The sequence below is a fragment of the Schistocerca nitens genome, chromosome 3, assembly GCF_023898315.1.
Source record: "Schistocerca nitens isolate TAMUIC-IGC-003100 chromosome 3, iqSchNite1.1, whole genome shotgun sequence".
Taxonomy (NCBI): Eukaryota; Metazoa; Arthropoda; class Insecta; order Orthoptera; family Acrididae; genus Schistocerca; species Schistocerca nitens.
The window spans coordinates 796,076,351-796,096,324 of record NC_064616.1 but is presented as its reverse complement, the minus strand read 5'-3'; the positions used below and the strand labels follow the sequence as shown (position 1 = coordinate 796,096,324).

The 19,974-nt window shown below is 37.5% G+C and overlaps 1 protein-coding gene across 1 annotated transcript in view; it reads right to left on the bottom strand.

The window, feature by feature from the left end:
• The window catches only part of LOC126248816 (sodium-dependent transporter bedraggled), a 777,714-nt gene that overhangs the window by 21,558 nt on the left and 736,182 nt on the right, over positions 1–19,974 (bottom strand). Inside the window, exons 16-17 of the mRNA XM_049950225.1 lie at positions 7,946–8,077; positions 3,909–4,136 (exon numbers count right to left, since the gene is read on the bottom strand). Of these exons, the coding sequence (XP_049806182.1) occupies positions 3,909–4,136; positions 7,946–8,077 (360 nt within the window). The remainder of the gene's footprint in view (positions 1–3,908; positions 4,137–7,945; positions 8,078–19,974) is intronic.

Below are 19,974 nucleotides of genomic sequence, written 5' to 3'. Positions count from 1 at the left end.
CACAGTGCTTATGCGAGCAGACAGTACCAATCTGCAGTTGGCTCCAAGCTTGAGAAAACCACCACGAGAGTGTGCACAGAGAAACGTGCCTTTTCAAATCAGAAAATACATACTCCGAAACAATGTTCTATCGCAATTTGTATAGATTTGTCTTTCTTTCTATTTCATACAAGTGGTGCCGCAGCACAGTGGCACTATCTCAGAAGCCACCCCTGACTTTTGGACCAGCTAACTACAACTGCATCAAACACAATTTTTGTGCTATACGTGTTTTGCCTTTATTATGTGCAAGGCACCTTCAGTGGGATGGAATATGTACATATTTTTACCATTTACACTCCTGGAAATGGAAAAAAGAACACATTGACACCGGTGTGTCAGACCCACCATACTTGCTCCGGACACTGCGAGAGGGCTGTACAAGCAATGATCACACGCACGGCACAGCGGACGCACCAGGAACCGCGGTGTTGGCCGTAGAATGGCGCTAGCTGCGCAGCATTTGTGCACCGCCGCCGTCAGTGTCAGCCAGTTTGCCGTGGCATACGGAGCTCCATCGCAGTCTTTAACACTGGTAGCATGCCGCGACAGCGTGGACGTGAACCGTATGTGCAGTTGACGGACTTTGAGCGAGGGCGTATAGTGGGCATGCGGGAGGCCGGGTGGACGTACCGCCGAATTGCTCAACACGTGGGGCGTGAGGTCTCCACATTACATCGATGTTGTCGCCAGTGGTCGGCGGAAGGTGCACGTGCCCGTCGACCTGGGACCGGACCGCAGCGACGCACGGATGCACGCCAAGACCGTAGGATCCTACGCAGTGCCGTAGGGGACCGCACCGCCACTTCCCAGCAAATTAGGGACACTGTTGCTCCTGGGGTATCGGCGAGGACCATTCGCAACCGTCTCCATGAAGCTGGGCTACGGTCCCGCACACCGTTAGGCCGTCTTCCGCTCACGCCCCAACATCGTGCAGCCCGCCTCCAGTAGTGTCGCGACAGGCGTGAATGGAGGGACGAATGGAGACGTGTCGTCTTCAGCGATGAGAGTTGCTTCTGCCTTGGTGCCAATGATGGTCGTATGCGTGTTTGGAGCCGTGCAGGTGAGCGCCACAATCAGGACTGCATACGACCGAGGCACACAGGGCCAACACCCGGCATCATGGTGTGGGGAGCAATCTCCTGCACTGGCCGTACACCACTAGTGATCGTCGAGGGGACACTGAATAGTGCACAGTACATCCAAACCGTCATCGAACCCATCATTCTACCATTCCTAGACCGGCAAGGGAACTTGCTGTTCCAACAGGACAATGCACGTCCGCATGTATCCCGTGCCACCCAACGTGCTCTAGAAGGTGTAAGTCAACTACCCTGGCCAGCAAGATCTCCGGATCTGTCGCCCATTGAGCATGTTTGGGACTGGATGAAGCGTCGTCTCACGCGGTCTGCACGTCCAGCACGAACGCTGGTCCAACTGAGGCGCCAGGTGGAAATGGCATGGCAAGCCGTTCCACAGGACTACATCCAGCATCTCTACGATCGTCTCCATGGGAGAATAGCAGCCTGCATTGCTGCGAAAGGTGGATATTCACTGTACTAGTGCCGAAATTGTGCATGCTCTGTTGCCTGTGTCTATGTGCCTGTGGTTCTGTCAGTGTGATCATGTGATGTATCTGACCCCAGGAATGTGTCAATAAAGTTTCCCCTTCCTGGGACAATGAATTCATGGTGTTCTTATTTCAATTTCCAGGAGTGTAGTTTACATTCTGGGGCAATGTACCTGTAGGTTATAAACAGTTCTAGTGGTTGGGTTCTTCCATGGTGTAGTAATATTTTAAATACTACTTACAGGTTGCATGGATGATTTTCTAGATCTTATGTTTCTGTTCCATTTTTGGTGCTGTTCCTCTTCCTGTAATTGCCACCTGGGGTTTTTGTTTTCCACATTTCACAGCACTAGGGACTGAACACTTGTTTTGATGCAATGTTTTGATTTCTGTTGTTGACTGTCAGATGTTATTGCTAAAGATTGAATGTTATTGCCAACTGTCGAGTGTAATTTTTTAGATATCTGTGATCTGTTTGTGTTTGTTTGTGTGTGTGTGTGTGTGTGTGTGTGTGTGTGTGTGTGTGTGTGTGTGTGTGTGTGTAATAGTATTTTTTTGTGATCTTCTTCTTTATTATTATTATTATTAATTTTTATGTTTTTTTATTTTTATTTTACTTTTTTATTTTTTTGTGACTACATGTGCGAGAGGGATGATTTTTACTTTATCATTTCTTTTATTTAGTGTAGTAGGGAATCTTTACTGATGTGTGTTTGTTCATTTATCATATTTGTTTTCAGTGATGGGTTTCTGGATTTGGAACTTTTCTTGCATTTGTATAAGTTATTTGTCATGGTTATTTATTTTCATTATTTTCATTTCCTGTTCCATGTTTGTAGGATGTTAGTTGTGGTGTTTTAAATGTTCTGCAAAGGTGGAATGGTTTGTTTTGTACTTCCAACAACTGATATGTTCTTTGTACTGTGTTTTAAAATTCCTGCATGTCATGCCTATGTATACTGCACCACAACTTTTGACATTCAAGTTTATATATTCCTGATACCTGGAATTTGTCCCTCTTGGTAGTTGGTTGGCTTAAGTGTGATTGGAGGGCTTGCACAGTCTTAAATGCTATTTGGAAGCCCTGGCTCTTTAGCATGTTTGCCACTCTGTGTGTTAGGCATAGTGTACCATCTGCTTCTTTTCTGTGTGTTGTTGGACTGTGTGTTTGTTGAATGTGTTTGTGAGTTTGCAGCTTGTGAGTTATTTTGTATTCTGGAAGTGTTGTAATAATAATAAAAAAACTCACCAAAACAAATACTGTCTCTCTCTCTCTCTCTCTCTCTCTCTCTCTCTCTCTCTCTCTCTCTCTCACACACACACACACACACACACACACACACACACACACACACACAAACAGATCACAGATATCTCAAAAATTACACTCGAAAGTTGGCAATAACATTTGATCTTTGGCAATAACATCTGACACTCGGCAACACAAACCGAAACACTGAATCAAAACAAGTGTTTAGTTCCTAGTGCTGTGAAATGTGGAAAATGAAAACCCCAAGTGGCAATTATAAGAAGAGGAACAACACCAAAAATGGGACAGAAACATAAGATGTAGAAAATCATCCATGCAACCTGTAAGCAGAATTTAAAATATTGCTACGTCACTGAAAAACCCAACCACCAGAACTGTTTATAACCTACAGGTACATTGCCCCAAAGAGTAAACTATATAGTAAAAATACGTACATATTCCAGGCCACCGAATATGCCTTGCAGAGAGTAAAGGTGAAATGTGTATGGCACGAAAACTGTGTTTGATTCAGTTGCAGCTAGATGGTCCAAAAGTAAAAATTATCAATATACTGTAATATTACACGCAACTGAGGAAGACAGGACTACAAAAGTTGAAGACGAAATAATATGTGCTTGATCATTATTCCCATTCCAAAGAAAAACTTCTGAAAATAATGGTGTGTGTGTGTGTGTGTGTGTGTGTGTGTGTGTGTGTGAAGGGCAAAAATATCTGTTGTGCACAAATGCTCCCATTTTAATTCCAGTGTCTGAATTCTGCATGAAACATTACAGTGGAAGCTTTCCAACTGGTTATAACAATCACACATTGCTCAAACTTGTAATAACAAATTAAATCTTGTCATTGTGTAGTGTACAGCCTAAGAAATAGTACTACACTAAAAATTCTATTCAGGGGCTCACTCTTCACGTATTTAAATTTTCATTTCTCGTGGGATTGCTTTATATTGGTTGAAGTAACTGTAATATTAAAATTACACAAGTACAATAGTAGTTACTGAAATGACTTTAAATATTTTATTATACACACCATTAGTGCTACTGGCAGAATAACATTCCAAGTAAAAACAAGCATGGGCCCAGCCCATACTTGTAAGCATCCTGAGCCTTTCGTAAACAATGTTGAGACAACACTCTCTCCACTGTATGGGCGACCACGTACCACAAAAACAGCTGCAATTTGCAGGAGATAAAGCACCATAATCCACCATCCAGAGCCAACAACAAAGTCCATGAAGTAGACAACAAATATTCCAAGCTGAAATACAAATTTGAAATTAAATTTTAATTTTGGTATCAAAGAACAATAAGTTAATTTTGGTATCAAAGAACAATAAGTGCACAACAATACAACTAAACATCACTTTTTTTGCTTGGTTTCATTTGGATCCATCAATTTCTAGAATTTGTGGAATATAAAACCTTAACATGAAGGTAAGCTTTTTTAATTACCTCTAAAGGATTAACTTTTTAAGATAATTCTACAGTTTCTGGTAGGTTAGTGTGACTTTCATTGCCTAATATAGGTGAATATAAACCATCAAAGAAAGTAGGGCCCATTGCTGTTACAAATAGAGATTGAAAAATCTGCACATTTAATGAGGTGTTGATGAATCCATTATTTGTAGACATTAGATGTTGTACTGATTGAACTAACTAATAGCTGATAAAAGAATTTGGATACAAATGTTGGTGAAAACTTAGATCACGAATACATTTCTTAATGATGTGGAATGTGTCAGTTTAACATACGGTTTCTTTCCATGATACCATTTGTTTAACAATTACTACTTCATATCTAAAAATTAATCTATTGAGTAGAAAGACCTGTCATTCAGAAATTCTTTTAATTTGTATTTAAATTCTGGTTGGCTACCTGTCAGACTTATAATGCTATTTGGTAAATGACCAAAGACTTTTGTGGCAGCTTAATTGACACCTTTTGGTGCAAAAGTCAGATGTAACCCAGAACAGTGTAGGTGATCATTTCTTCTAATGATGTAGCTATGCACTTTGCTATTATTTTTGAACTGGGATCGGTTATTAAAAAACAACTATTCATAAGTGAATATATGTATTGTGGAGGTATTTTGAACATTCCTAGCTCCTTAAATTAACATCTGCAAGATGATCTTGGGTGGATTCCAGCTATTATTCTGATTATATTTTTTTATGCAATCAATAATTTGTCTCTTAATGATGAATTACCAAAAAATATGATGCCACATGAAAGTAGTGAATGAAAATAGGCATAGTAGGCTAATTTACTAATATGTTTGTCAACAAAATATGAAATAACCCGGATAGCATAAGAGCTGAACTCAAACATTTCAGCAATTCATCAATGTGTTTCTTCCAGTTCAGTTTCTCAGCAACTCACACACTCAGAAATTATACATATTCCGTATTAGCAACAGATTTCTGTTAAAAGTCTGTATGTATCAATGGTGTTACGCCATTTCCTGTACAGAACTGTATATACTGTGTTTTTTCTAAATTAATTGAGTGTCCATTTGCATAGAAACAGTTAATAATTTTCTCAAAGATATTATTTACAATTTTGTCAGCTAATCCATGTTTATTGGATGTGATTACTATACTTGTATTATCAACAAAAAGAACTTGCTTTGCATCTTCATGAAAACAGAGTGGCAAGTCATTAACATAAAGTAAGAACAATAAGGGACCCCAAGATTAAAACCTGTGGGATGTCACTCTTGATGCCTCCCCAGTTACAGTATTCTGCTGATTTTTGCAGGGTCTCTGTACTGTTATTTTCAACCTCCTGCATTCTTCCAGTTAAACATGTATTAAACCATTTATTTACTGTCCCACTCATACCACAATCCTGAAGTTCATCTAGAAGAATTTCATGCTTTGCGCAGTCAAAAGCCTTTAAGAGATCACAAAAAGCCCAATGAGTGAAGTTGTCTTAATCAGAGCATTTAATATTTGATCACTGAAAGCATATATAGCACTTCATTTTTACAAATATGTGAAAGCACTCTTGAATACATTACTTTTTTGAGAATTTTGGATAAAGCTGTCAGAAGTGGGACTAGGCAGTAGTTGTTACCATTGGATCTAGCCCTCTTTTAACATGATGGTTTGACAATAGCATATTTCAGTGTATCCAGAAAAATGTCCTGTTTCAGTGAGCTACTACATATGTGGCTGAGAATCCTACTTATCTGTTGGTAACAAGCTTCTATTACTTTGTTGGAAAAGCCATCAATTCCAGTTGAGCTTTTACTTTTGAGTGAATTTATTATTTTCCTAATTTCAGTATTAGAGGTGAGCTGAATTTCAGTTTTATCGAACTGCATAAGTATTGCCTCTTCCATATACAGCTTTGCATTTTCTAATGAACAGCTGGACCTTTCTCTACTACGCATACGTTAAAAGTGCAGGAGGGGTTAATTAGTCTTAGTATATCCAAAAACTACACAGAAGTCCTCATGTCAGTACTGTCACATACATCCCATGTATCTGTATCTGCTTCAAGAAACTCAACCAGTGTAGTGTACCATACACCAAGATTACAGTGTTATTTGATCTCATGAGTCAGTTCAACTTTGAGCCTCAAAACTAATGACACAACTGAAAGGCTCCTCTTGTGGTTCCAGTACAATAAATTACTGTTAAATACAAACAAAACAGCTCATATGTTACCCTGTAACAGGCAGCTGGAAGTAGGATGGACAGAAGCATGGCAAGTACTGGTTTTAATGGTCAATTGCTGACTGTTCTTTTCCATATCTCAGTCCTCTACTTGATGCATAGAGCAAGCAGTAAAGAAACCAAATAGAAATTTGGAAAGGAAATTAAAGTTCAGGGAGAAGAAATTAAAACTTTAACATTCCCTGATGACTTTGCAAATCTGTTACACATGGCAAAGGACTTGGAAGACCAGTTGAATGGAATGGTCAGTGTCTTAAAAGGAGGTTTCAAGATGAATATCAATAAAAGTAGAAGTAAGCGTAATGGGATTCTGAGGAAATTAGATTAGGAAATGAGACAAAAAATGTAAATAATGAGTTTTGCTGTTAGGGTAGCAAAATAAGTGACAATGGTCAAAGTAGAAGGGCTATAAAATACAGATTTGCAATAGCAAGAAAAGCATGCCTGAAAAGAGAAATTTGTTAACACTGAAGATAGATTTATGAGTTACTAATTCTTTCCTGCATGTATCTGTCTTCACTGTAGCCTTGTGCAGAAGTAATACAGGGATGATAAACAGTTCAGATAAGAAGAAAATAGAAGCTTTTGAAATGTGGTGCCACAGAAAATGCTGAAGTCTGGATTGGTAGATTAAATAATTAATGAAGAGATACTACATCAAACTGGCAAGTAAAGAATTGGTAATGTGATTAAAAGAAGGAACTGATTGATAGAACACACCCAGAGCCATCAGGGAGCTACCAAATTGGTAAAAGAGGGTAGCATGGAGGTAAACTTTGTAGAGAGAGACTGAGGCTTGATTAGAGGAAGCTGGTTCAAATAAACGTAGGCAGCAGTACTTATGTACAGAGTTTGATATATAATCCACATTTTGATTTACTCCTGAATTATTTGTGGGAAAAGACAGTTTCAATAAATACACAGCACATACAATAATAGAGCTTTTCATTTTACCCTCTAACACATTAAAATTCGGTGTCCATATCCCACATATTACGGCCTTGAACATTCACGACAAACTGCAACAAACGAACTTGAACAGCATAGGATTAATACTGCTAAGCAGAAGATTACACTCCATCTTTGTGCAGAAATACAATTACTCAATAACAGAATTTAAAGTGATGGCCACAGTGTGGCAGAATACTGCACAAAATTTGCTCTCTACCTGGTAAATATATATTTATTTATGTTTTCAGATTTTTGTAGTTCTTCTACTTAATGTATTACGAAGTACTGTAAATTACTGCAATATATAATTTACTGTTCGTTCTTGACAAGTCTCACATAAACTAATTCAACAATTTAAATTTTTATACGATAAAATAAAAAAATGTCATTCTGAACTTTTAGAAACTGGGACTGACTTTAGCAACTGGGACTGACCTCTGTGGTCATGGGCAATCCAAGAACAAATCCACAGGCACAGCTAAAGAATGTAATTGTTGTTTCCCATGATTTAAGGCTGGATGATTTTATAGCTGTTATTCCTGTAATTACACAGTGCCATATGGCCAGCTGCAATTTAAAAACAAAGGACAACATTAGTAATGTGCTTGTAACATGAAAATAATAATTATTTTGTCAGACAACATTTATTATTTAGTACATACAAAGAGAAATCATTATCACATGAGTGATTATATCTTAAGCAATAGCAAAAACTGCAAAGCCATTTTCATAAAGTCTCTACATCTCATTTACAATTACAGAAGAGAATTAGCCACATCTGAGCAAAACATTTTAATAACATACATCATATTTTGCAAATTCAATCATGCAGGAAAGCCTTCAAGAACATGGGAAAGGACAAACTTATGGGTGATTATTAACAACCAGTTTCAACTTGCTCTAATCTACTTACCAGTATGCTGTGATTATGGAAATTACTTTTAGAATTTATGTAGCTTTACATAGAGCAATGTCTGCTGGTACATACTAGTAAAATTAAAGCCTGTTTAATATGAATACAAGTGTTAAATGGAATTTATATACCCAGAGTCTAAACATTCTGATAAATTATAGAAGTAGTAGCTAATAAAGTTGGCTTTTACATTAGTTTAGAATATCTGAGGATTTCAAATTTCCTGTCACATTTCTCCTGGCAACCTGTCAAATACTTTTTACCAGAACATAAAACTCCCATCCTGACCCAAAATAGGGATTCATAGTCTGTACAGAAATTAAATAATTAAACCGTATTGCCCCAGAAGATTATGCCACATGGCAGTACTGAGTGAAAGTATGTGATACTACCAATCCCATCCCCAGGTCAATACAGTGACTGAGCTTTGTAAGTGTTAAGCACGCAGAATTTATCTTTTGGATAACTTATCCACATGTTGGTGCTACTTCAATTTATTATCCATCTGGGTCTCCAGGAATATTTATTTATTTATTGCTTTCTTTGCGAAGAGTCACCAAAGATTATGACTTTTGCAAACATCAGCGTTTTTTTACATTTTGAGAATTTCTTTTAAAATACAAACAAAACAGATAGTTGATCTAAATTAACAAAGTGCAATACAAGCACATAAAAGAGAATATAAAGCAAAAAAAGTAGATATACAATTAAAATATGTCTAATTTCCGACAGAAAATTCAGAAAGTGAGTATAAACATTTCTTTGTCAGGAATCAGTCAAAATTTTCCTGTTTCAGATATCTCCATCACATGCATATAAGTATTTTGACACATTTGTTAAACCAGATTTGACCACTAATGTATGGGTGTGGTTTGTTACTTTTACATTAATTCTTTGCCTAAAGTAGTTATTTTTATTTCTAATATTGTTGTCATGTATGTCGTTGCATTTTCTAGACTCTTTTTGATGATGCATGTCCCAAAAATAAAATTATCTTATATCAATACAAGAAATATATTGTAAGGTTCTTACATTGCACAAAAATCTCTTTACAGGACTCATGCTGACGTAAACCATGCATTATTCTAATTGCCTTCTTCTGCCGCAACATTAATCTATTGAGGGGTCTATCTGCAGCACAGCCCCATAATTCAATACCATAATTTAGTAAAGAATATATTGTTCCATAGTAGGATTTGTAACTATTTTTGCTAGGTGTCTGAATACATATAACCCACTACTAATCTTCCCACATACATAATTAATATGATTTGACCATCCCAAGTTTTCATCTAAGTATGCGCCTAAGAATCTGCACTATCATTTCCTGTTTCTTCAATTCCACATGTATTATGTATAGAAGTGTGGTTAGAGTTAACAGTCTTAAATGATAATAATTGTGATTTGTTAGCATTTATATTTAGATGTTGTTCACGAAAATACTTAATTATATTTATTACTCCACCTGTTGCAGACAATGTAAGTTCACAGGCATTTTTTCCAAAACACAACAGAGATGTGTCATCTTCATAACTCACTATTTTGGAATATTTTGGCAGTGTGACATCACTGACATAGCCTAAGAAGAAAAAGAGTCCAAGAATTGATCCCTGGAGGACTCCTTGTTTCGCTAAAAGACTGGGAGTACTACTCAGTCATTAATTTGATAGATTATCATTGTGCAACTGCTTCTGGTTTGACAGGTCGTTGGTCAGAAATAGTATTGCTGGATCTTTTAAGCTGTATGCCTGAAGTTTCTTTATTAATAGGCCATGTTTAACTGAATCAAATGGTTTAGTAAGACCAATGAATATGCACATTGTGAAATTTCCTTCATCTAGTACCCCATACACACTATGTAAAAATTCAGATATTGTTGTGATGGTGCTGTGGTCTTTCCTGAAACCATGTTGTGTTTCTAGGGTTGATTATTTTTTGTGAAATAATCACTGAGTTGTGAAAGCAAAACATATTCAAATGGCCTAAAGTTTTCAACCTTTTTTTTGGATCCTATCTTATATACTGGTTTGACTGCAAATTTGTAATGAGCCTGGATAGGTGTTTTCCCTAATACAGAAGTTAATGAGATAGGTAATAGGTTTAACTAATTCTTTGTGACACTTCTTAAATGGGGCACTAGCTATCTCATCTCAGCCAGTTGAGTGCTTGGTTTTTAATGCGTTGATTATTCAACTTAATTTGTGTTCACTTACAGTTCTGAATTCAAAGTTTATACCTTGGGTTGATTATTCAACTTAATTTGTGTTCACTTACAGTTCTGAATTCAAAGTTTATACCTTGGGGTGACCAAATGTTTATCTGACTGTTTTGGTCAACAGGTTGTGCTAGGATGCCACACGGAGTGATGAAATATTTGTTTAAAATGTCAGAGATTGTCCTCAGATCTTCTATTAATTTTCCCTCGTGCACTGTGCTTATTTCTTCCATATTCACATTTGATGGTGCTTTCCAGTATTGATTAATAAGCTACCAAGATGCTTTACTGACATTGTCAGATTTAATGACTGAATTGCTGCGAACCTACTTCCTGAAATTTAAAAGCTTTGTCTGAAATGGTTTTCTGGCTTTGCAATACTTTTCCTGGAGAATGATATCCTTTTTAAATTTGTAAAGTAAGAAGAGGACATGAACATTCTGGTTGAGTTTAATCAGACTACTGGTTAGTTTCAGTTTTGGATTCTTTCTATGTGTTAGAGTATTTTTAAAATCTTTAACTGGGCAACAATGATTACAATGTCTCAAAATTGTTTCATAGAATTCATCCCATTTATTGTTTGTGCCTTTTACCTTATACAGGAAACCCTGCTACATTCCTCCTGGGCTAGTTTATGTTCAAGGCAGTTTGTATTATGTTCACTCAGGATCCATTTCTGTTCAATAAAATTGGTTGCTTCTGCTGTGTTTATACCCTTGTAGTCAACAGATTGACGATGGTGGTCCAAGTAGTGAAATTATGTATTGCTGTGCTCAAGGTTGTATGAATTTAGTATATCTGTTGACCTCAAGTTGGTCACACAGGGAGTTTCATTTAGTGAATACTCATTGATATTTACATCCATAAATCAGTTTTATTTATCTGTAATTGCATAACATGACTTTTTGTAAGATTAACAGTTAGCCTGCTTGCTGTGATTGTTCACTGTGATCCCGTTATAAGAATGTTCCCCTATCCTGCTGGATATGTATGGCACTGTAAAGTTCCATTTAGGACTTTTATCAGTATACTTGTACAATCAGTAACCATCACAGTTTTAGAATTCATTCTTTGATAAATTGTTAACACGACTCCATTCACGCAAGGGTGATGGTTTTAACACCATAATGATTTAGTTTTGGTTATAGGATTTTATAATATAGACAATCAAAGGCCTTATTAACACTACACAAATGATAACAGGGCAATCTTTCTTGTTTAGTTCTACCAGAACTAAGTTGATGAGGTTACAAAATGCTTTCTCTGTAGAGAATCATTTACAGGGGTCAAACTGAGCAGGTGATAAAAAGTCATTGTCAGAAAAGTGGTTCAACATTTTGATATAAGTTACCTGGAAAAAAAATAGGTGAAGACATGAAAGAAGGAAGATAGAGGAAGAGGCCACTTGCATATGTCCACTTTTTTATAAATGGTATTATTATTGCATATTTCAGTCTTTTAGGAAGTGCATTAACTCACTGTCTACACTAAGGAAGTAATGCAACAGAAATTTAATGAAATTAAAATTGCTAGTACATTCCCACCCAAAGGATTGAAAATCTTCATGTCCTTCACAAATAAAACATCTCGAATAATAGACTAAAATGTGCGGCTCTCTAATGCATAATATTCTAAATCATATAATTAACTAAGACTCTTTTTATTGACAGATTCAAATATGCCATTTTCTGGCCTCTCTATAAGAAAGGTGATTCCACATATGCCAATTACTACCAGCTAGGCTTACTACTGGTATTTTCCAAAATTTTGAGACGGTGGTATATTCAAGGATTGTCACCCACCTGTTTAGTAGTAGGATACTTAATTGACCACAGTTTGTATTTCAGAAGAATTGCTCTAATCAGGCTTCAATTTATACATTGACTGAGCACATAATTAAATTATTAAATGATAAAATATCACAAGCCAAGATCTTATGTGACTATCAAAGACATTCAGTTGTGTCAATTATAGCATTCTATCAGAGAAATTAAGGTTTTATGGAATACATGGGTCAGTGCAAGGCTGGTTTAATCCCTATTTAAGAAACATTACACAGAATACTAGAGTAGGATATTCAGTTAATACAAAGAGAGATGCCACTTCTTTGGTATGGAAAGAAATAACTAGGTGCATTCCACAGGCCTATTACTATTCTTGTTCTGTGTCAATGATCTTCCATTTTACTTAGAGCAGGAGGCAGAATTAGCCTTTTTTGAAGATGATACAACAATTTTCTCAAGTGAAGCAAAGAAGCATCAACAGGGAAAAGAGTTAATTATGTTTCTATTAATGTTATTAAATGATTTTGTTCAAATAGGTATGCTTTGAACATTGAATTAACACAGTTAACCTAGTTTAGTACTGTTCAAAATACCTGATCTCCTTTTAACAAAGAATAGGAACGAAATACTATAACTATGGTAGAATAATACAAATTCTTGGGTCAACACACCAAAGAATATTTAAACTGGAAAAACTATTTGGCAGACCACTTAAAATTTTGACATTCAGCTGCTTTTGCCATATAACTAATTGCCAACTTTGGGGATATAAAAACCATTAAACTGATATATTTTGCATATATTTTGATGTCCTACAGGATAACATTCTGGGGTAATTTCTCACTTACACAAAAATACAGGGTGATTTTGTGATGATGTTACAAGCTTTCAGGGATGATGGAGAAGGGTAAATGTATCAGTTTGAGGCAAGGGACAGTGGTTCAGAAATAACTGAGGTGAAAGTTATAAGTAGAAATCATTCTGATACCTCTGACAGTGGAATACATATATTGGTACTGTTGTGGCCACAACTGTATGGCAAGCAATCCTCACAAGGACTTAGATGTAGAGAGTGGGATAATAACTCAACGAATCCAATGGAGATGGCATACTGTGTACTGAAATGAGCAATCCAGGTGTACAATATCAGTACCGTAGTAGAATGCAGTCAGTGTTTACGAGCTAAAGTACTAACGTCAATTAGCCCTAACCAAATAGATGTGTACCTGGTGATGGAACTTACGGATATGATTTTCGTGTATGGGCAAGCAGAGAAGTGGAAAGCTTGTACAGGACCAAATATCCATGTAGAAAACGTGTGGCTCACACCATGTTTCCAAGAATGTACCAACAATTAAGTGAAACAGGGCAATTGGTACCACAGCACAACAATCAAGAAGAACAACAAACTACACAGACTCCTGACTTAGAAGATGCAGTGCTTGTTTGGGTGGATGAGGTGCTTGTAATCAGCACTATCAATAACACTTGAAGTAAATGTTTTGCACAGTAGTGTGAGGGAAGTATTATGGGAAATGCAGCTACAACCTTACCAAACACACACAGAGCATGCTTTGACCCCTGCTGACTTCAGACCTCGTGTCATGTTCAGAGAATGGTTCTTGCAGCGCATTAAAGTCAATTCTCACTTTCCTGCATATGTACTTTTCATGGATGACATCTGTTCCACCTGAGGTGGAACACTAAATAGCTGTAGTAGGCCTGTCTGCACCAATGAGAATCTCCATGCTACAGCTGTAAAGTCAACTCAGATTATCGGTCAACAGGTGGGCAGGTATAGTCGATGATTGCACACTAGGTCCATTTTTTCTTCCTCCCCATTTAATTGCACCAGTCAACACAGTGTTTATGAAAAACATACTACCCAGGTACCTGGAACATATCCCACTTGTTAGTCATCAATGGATGTGGTTCCAACCTGATAAAATCCCACCTCACTTTGTACTGAGGGTTCATGAATACCTGGATCAGTGATTCCCTGAAAAGTGGTTTGGCAGAGGAGGTCCTGTTTTGTGTCAAAACATTCATCTGATCTCACAAAACTTGATTTCTTCTTGTGAGACCATGTGAAAAGTTTCGTGTATGAGATGCCTGTCAAGACTGAAGAGGATCTCCTGGCATGAATTCTCACTGCCTGTGACATCTTCAACTGACACTGGGGATATTAGAATGTGTATAACAGAACTTTGTGAGGCAATGCTGTATGTGCATTGATGTTGGGGGATGCCATTTCGAAAAACTGTTGTACATGTAGCAGCTTGTAAAACTTCTGCAGGTAAATGGAGTTCATTATTACTGTACCATAGACTTGTTTGCTTTGGTCTCTTCGAGATCAAGTTACATGTACTGTTACTTGTCCATCAACAGAGGAAATTATCTGAGGATATTGGGGAGTGTTCAGTGGGAATTCTGTATGTCACCATCAGAGTTCCGAAGTTGGGGCCCTTGGTTTGAGCACTGCACAAGGCTAAGGCCTTATACCTTTTGATATGGTCATTTCTGAACTAGGGTTCTTTAACTCAGACTGATATATTTACCCTTCTCCATCACATTATTACCCTGCACATGACTGCACAAAAAAGGTAATTAGAAATGTGTGGGATTTGTACACATATATCTTGCAGACATGTGTATCCATACTCTGCAAACAGCTGTGAAGTGCATAGCAGAGGGTACTATCTATTGTATCACATATTAAGATTTCTTCATTGTCCATTTGCAAATTGACAGTGGGCAGAATGACTGCTTAATGACATTGTGCTCAGTGTAATTAGTCTAATCTTGTCCTTGTGATCCATAAGAGAATAATACAAAGGTGTCTGTAGTATATTCCTAGAGTCTGCACTTAATACTGCTTCTTGAAAATTTGTAAGTAGGCTTTAGCAGTATAATTGGCATTTATCCTAAATCATCTACCAATTCAGGTTTTATGGCATCCCTATGATGCTCTGTCATGAGTAAAAGAAACCTGTGATATTTGTGCTTCCCTTCTTTGTATACATTCAATATCCCCTGTTAGTCCTATCTGGTATAGTCTGACACACATGAGCAATATTCTGTTGTGGAATGCACAAGTGACTTGTAGACAGTCTCCTATGTAAACAGTCTGCATTTTCCTGGTATCTTATAAATGAATGGAAATCTGACACATGCTCTACCTATGATTGAGCATAAGTGATCATTCCATTTCATATTCCCTCACCATGTTACACACAGGTATTTTTATGAGTTGACTGATTCCAGTTGTGACTGACTGATATTGCTTTCATAAGATGCTGTGTTTTAGAAGTAAACATTTTTACATTTGTGAACCTGTAAAGCAAATTTCCAGTCTTTGTGTTAGATTGAAATCTTATCAATACCTGACTAAATATTTGAACAGGTATTTTCAGATGGAACTTCATTATAGATACCTGCAAAATATGTGAGAAGTCTGAAGTTTCTATTAATACTCTCTGTCAGGTCATTAATATACAGTATGAACTGGGAAGGTCCCAACATATTTTTGTTGGACACAGCCTGAAGCTACTTTTAGATTTTCGATGACCCCCATATGAGATAATGCGCTGCATCCTTCCCATGAAGAAATCCTCAATCGAGTCACAATTTGCCATACCCATGCTGCTGTACTTTCACAAATAAGCACTTATGTGAAACTGAGACAAATGCTTTACAGAAGTAAATAAATACTGCACTCACCTGACTGTCTCAGTCCACAGCATTTAGGATGTAATGGGAGAGAAATGTGAATTGCATTTCACATGACATGTTTTCTGAATCTGTGCTGGTTGCTATGAGGGAGATCAATGTGTTACAGTGCCTTCATTATGTATAAACTCAGAATATGTTCTAAGATTCTACAACATTTAGAAATCAAAGATATTGGACAGAAGTTTTGCAGACACTTTTGCTTGCATCCATGTAAATGGATGTGACTTGTGCTTTCTTTCAACTGACACAGTTTTTGGTTTGAGGAATCTATGGCATACTATGGTAAAACATGGGCTAACTCAACTTCAAATTCTGTATACAACCTGACAAATATTTCACTGTATTTCTGCTTTTGCTTTGTTCATATCTACAGCATCAAATACACAAACTCCATTTCCCACTATTTATCCTTTCAACAAACTTTTATATTTGCTCCAAAAAATCTCAGTGCTGCCAGTTTTGGGTTTTATGCAGTTTCCTATACCTAGTTTATGTGAGCTGCAGTTTTTTACATGTGCTTCAAACTATGGGACTTTGCTGAGAATGCTTTGGCAGTGTCATCTGAAGGGGCGATTTCTTTGACCTTACACTAATACTTCAGGGACACCTACAGTAATTATTATCTAGGCACAATGAAGAGCCGTATGATCTATTAAAAATTTTTTTGTTCCTACTGTGCACACAGTCAGTTATCTAGCCTAGCAGCCTCTGGTGTACAGTGCACAGACCACTTAGAGGGACCATACAGTTCTCAGGTCAATGGTTCATGTCCAGGAAGTCATATCCTAGCTTGGCACACAATCTTGAAAGAGTCTGGTTCAAATCTTCTACTCAACTCAGACTCATGGACCCACAATCAGTTCTGGGAACAATGCTGTGGACTACGTATTACACTGAAATACTGTGAGCAAGGCTTATGTCCTCAACCTTCTCCAGCAATTGGTGGACTGATCCAAGAATGACTGGGCACCCCAGATGACAGGAATCATGTGTGCAGATGGTTGCAACCTGTTCCTGCCTCCACACCATTAGAGCAACATGTCAAATGAGGCTTCTAGGAACACACATTGAGTGAAAAAGATGCTCATTCTTTTGTCATTTGCTGTCTAATGGGTACCATTATTTGCCGCATGTTCTAACTGCTGACAATTAATAGACCATTGCACTTGCTTTCCCAGTATGGGACAGAGGAGGCCCCCCGACAGCTGAAGTGTGTCTCATAGGCTCAGGTTTTGGTTTAGTGGGAGACTGCACCTCAAATTTGTCAGTTGGGGAATGGTTGCAGTACCCTGAGTTCTCCCTGGCTGCTGCCTCCCCTGTATAGGGCCCATCAACCTCACATGCTGCTCACAGGTTAGTTAACATTGATGTCCTGTGTCTCTTGCAGAGGTTGGAGTATCCAAAGGAGAGGATACTACTTTTAATACGTTTGGTATCTCTCCATAACCTGCACAACACATCCATTCAGTACAGCTTTCATTCAACTTGCAGCAGCCATGGCAATTTACAGCTGCTTATGAACAGCAAAAAAGTAATCTATGACTGAAACAGTAGTCACAGTGGAGCTGCATTGTGGCTGATGTAATGTTTTTCTGAACAGTAAACAAATAATCTTAAGCCTAGCTTGCTCATTCTCTCTTAATGTCTTGATCTTTAATGTTACAGTCACCCATTTAGATTCCTGGGTGGGGACTACCCAGGAGGATGTCGTAATCAGGAAAAACAAACTGGCAATCTATGGGTCAGAGCATGGTATGAAAGATCCGTTAATTGGCCAGGAAGGTTAGAAAATGTACAGAGGGAAATGGATAGGTTGAAGTTTGATATAGTGGGGACTAATGAAGTTCAGTGGCAGGATCAACAGCGCTTCTGGACAGGTGACTAATGGGTTATAAGTACAAAATCAAATAGGGGTAATGCAGGAGTAGGCCTAATAATAAATAAGAAAATAGGAATGTGGGTAAGCTACTACCAACAGCACAGTGAACATCAAGATAGACAAATAGCCAACACGCACTGCAGTAGTACAACTTTATATGCTAACTAGCTCCACAGATAATGAAGAGATTGAAAAAAAAAAATGTATGAGGAGGCAAAGGAAATTATTCAGATAGTTAAGGGAGATTAAAATTTAATTGCAGTTGTGGAATGGAATTTGATAGTAGGAAACGGAAGAAAAAGGAAAATAGTCGCTGGGGGAAAGGAATGAAAGAGGAATTCACCTGATAGAATTTTGCACAGATGATAGTTTTATCATGACTAACACTTGGTTTAGGAATCATGAAAGAAGACTGTATATGAGATGTGATAAAATAAAACAGCAGGAATTTTTGTTTTTTCTCAAAGAATTTATATTTATTCATTGACAACAACTTTAGCCCTTTTAAAGTAATCCCCTTCAGATATAATACATTGGAGCTAGCACTTTTCCCAACCTCGGCAGTACTTCTGGAACCCACTTATCATTATGGTATTCAGCTCCTTCAGTGATTCTGTTATCATCTCATCAATGGTGGCAAAACACTGCCCTTTCATGGTTCTCTTCAGCCCCAGGAACAGTAAGAAGTTCCAGAGGGCCATGTCTGTCAAATATGGTGGCGAGGCAGCATAATGGTTTTGTTTTTTGCCAAAAAATCACAAACAATCATTGAAGTGTGAGCGGAGGCATTATTGTGATGGTATTTCCATGAGTGGTTTTGCTACAGGTCTGGTCATTTTCTTTGGACTGCTTCACGCAAATACCATGTAACTTCTAGGTAGTATTCATTACTGACAATACGACCATAAGGCAGGAACTGACCATGCACTATACCATTGTAATCAAAGAGAACAATGTGAGGAATCTTCACACGCTTCACAGGTGATTGAACTATTTTCTTTTTGTCTCTTTTTTTTTTTTTTTTTTTTTTTTTTTTTTTTTTTTTTTTTTTGGGGGGGGGGGGACTGGCTCTTCAGGCAGTTTCTATTGCGAATCCTGGGCCTTTGTTTTGATGTCATACCAGTGTACCCATGTTTTGTCACCTATTATAATCTTCTTTAGAAGTTCTGGATGACTGTCCACTTTATTTGGCAATTCCTGAGATGTGTTTATGCGATGTTGTTTATTTGCCAAAGGAAATGTCAACATCATTAGCAATCTCTATGATGGTGATTCAGAACCATTTTCTTCACTTCCTCCACATTGTCATAAGTAACTGATTTGCTAGGGTGTCCAGGGTGGCTGTAGTCTTGATCATCTTGTCAACCCTCTTTGAAATGTTTATACCATTAGACAACAGTTGACTAGAGCAGGAGATAGGGATGCAATAGAAGATGAATCAGTGGCTTTGAGAGATGAAACAGTCAAGGCAGCAAAGAACAAGTGCAACAACACCTTATAACCTTTACAGGCCACACGCCTGATTCTATCACTTACAACACACCAGTGGGAAATAGTTTCAAAGTTTTGGAAGGCCTAATACTGCCTACAGAGGCATAAATTCCAGGAAATGTGAGGGGAATAAATTAGTCCCAAATCAGTCCAGGTAAACAAAACAGTAAACATTGTAACCAGTTATGTTATACACAACGGAAAATCTCTGTTGAAAAATTGCAGCATCTCAGTTTATTCTGATAGTCATGGGAGAGCATTAGCACAAATGTCGAGGTCTGAGAAGCTAACTAATGCAACAATGCAACAGGTTTTGTGAAACCTTCTGCAAGTTTGCATGAAGTCATGAAAAATGGCATAAATAACCATGTAGGCTTATGAGAACAAAATGATGAATATAATGTGCTAGTAGCAAGTGCAAATGACATTTATACAAACAAAGCAAAAGAG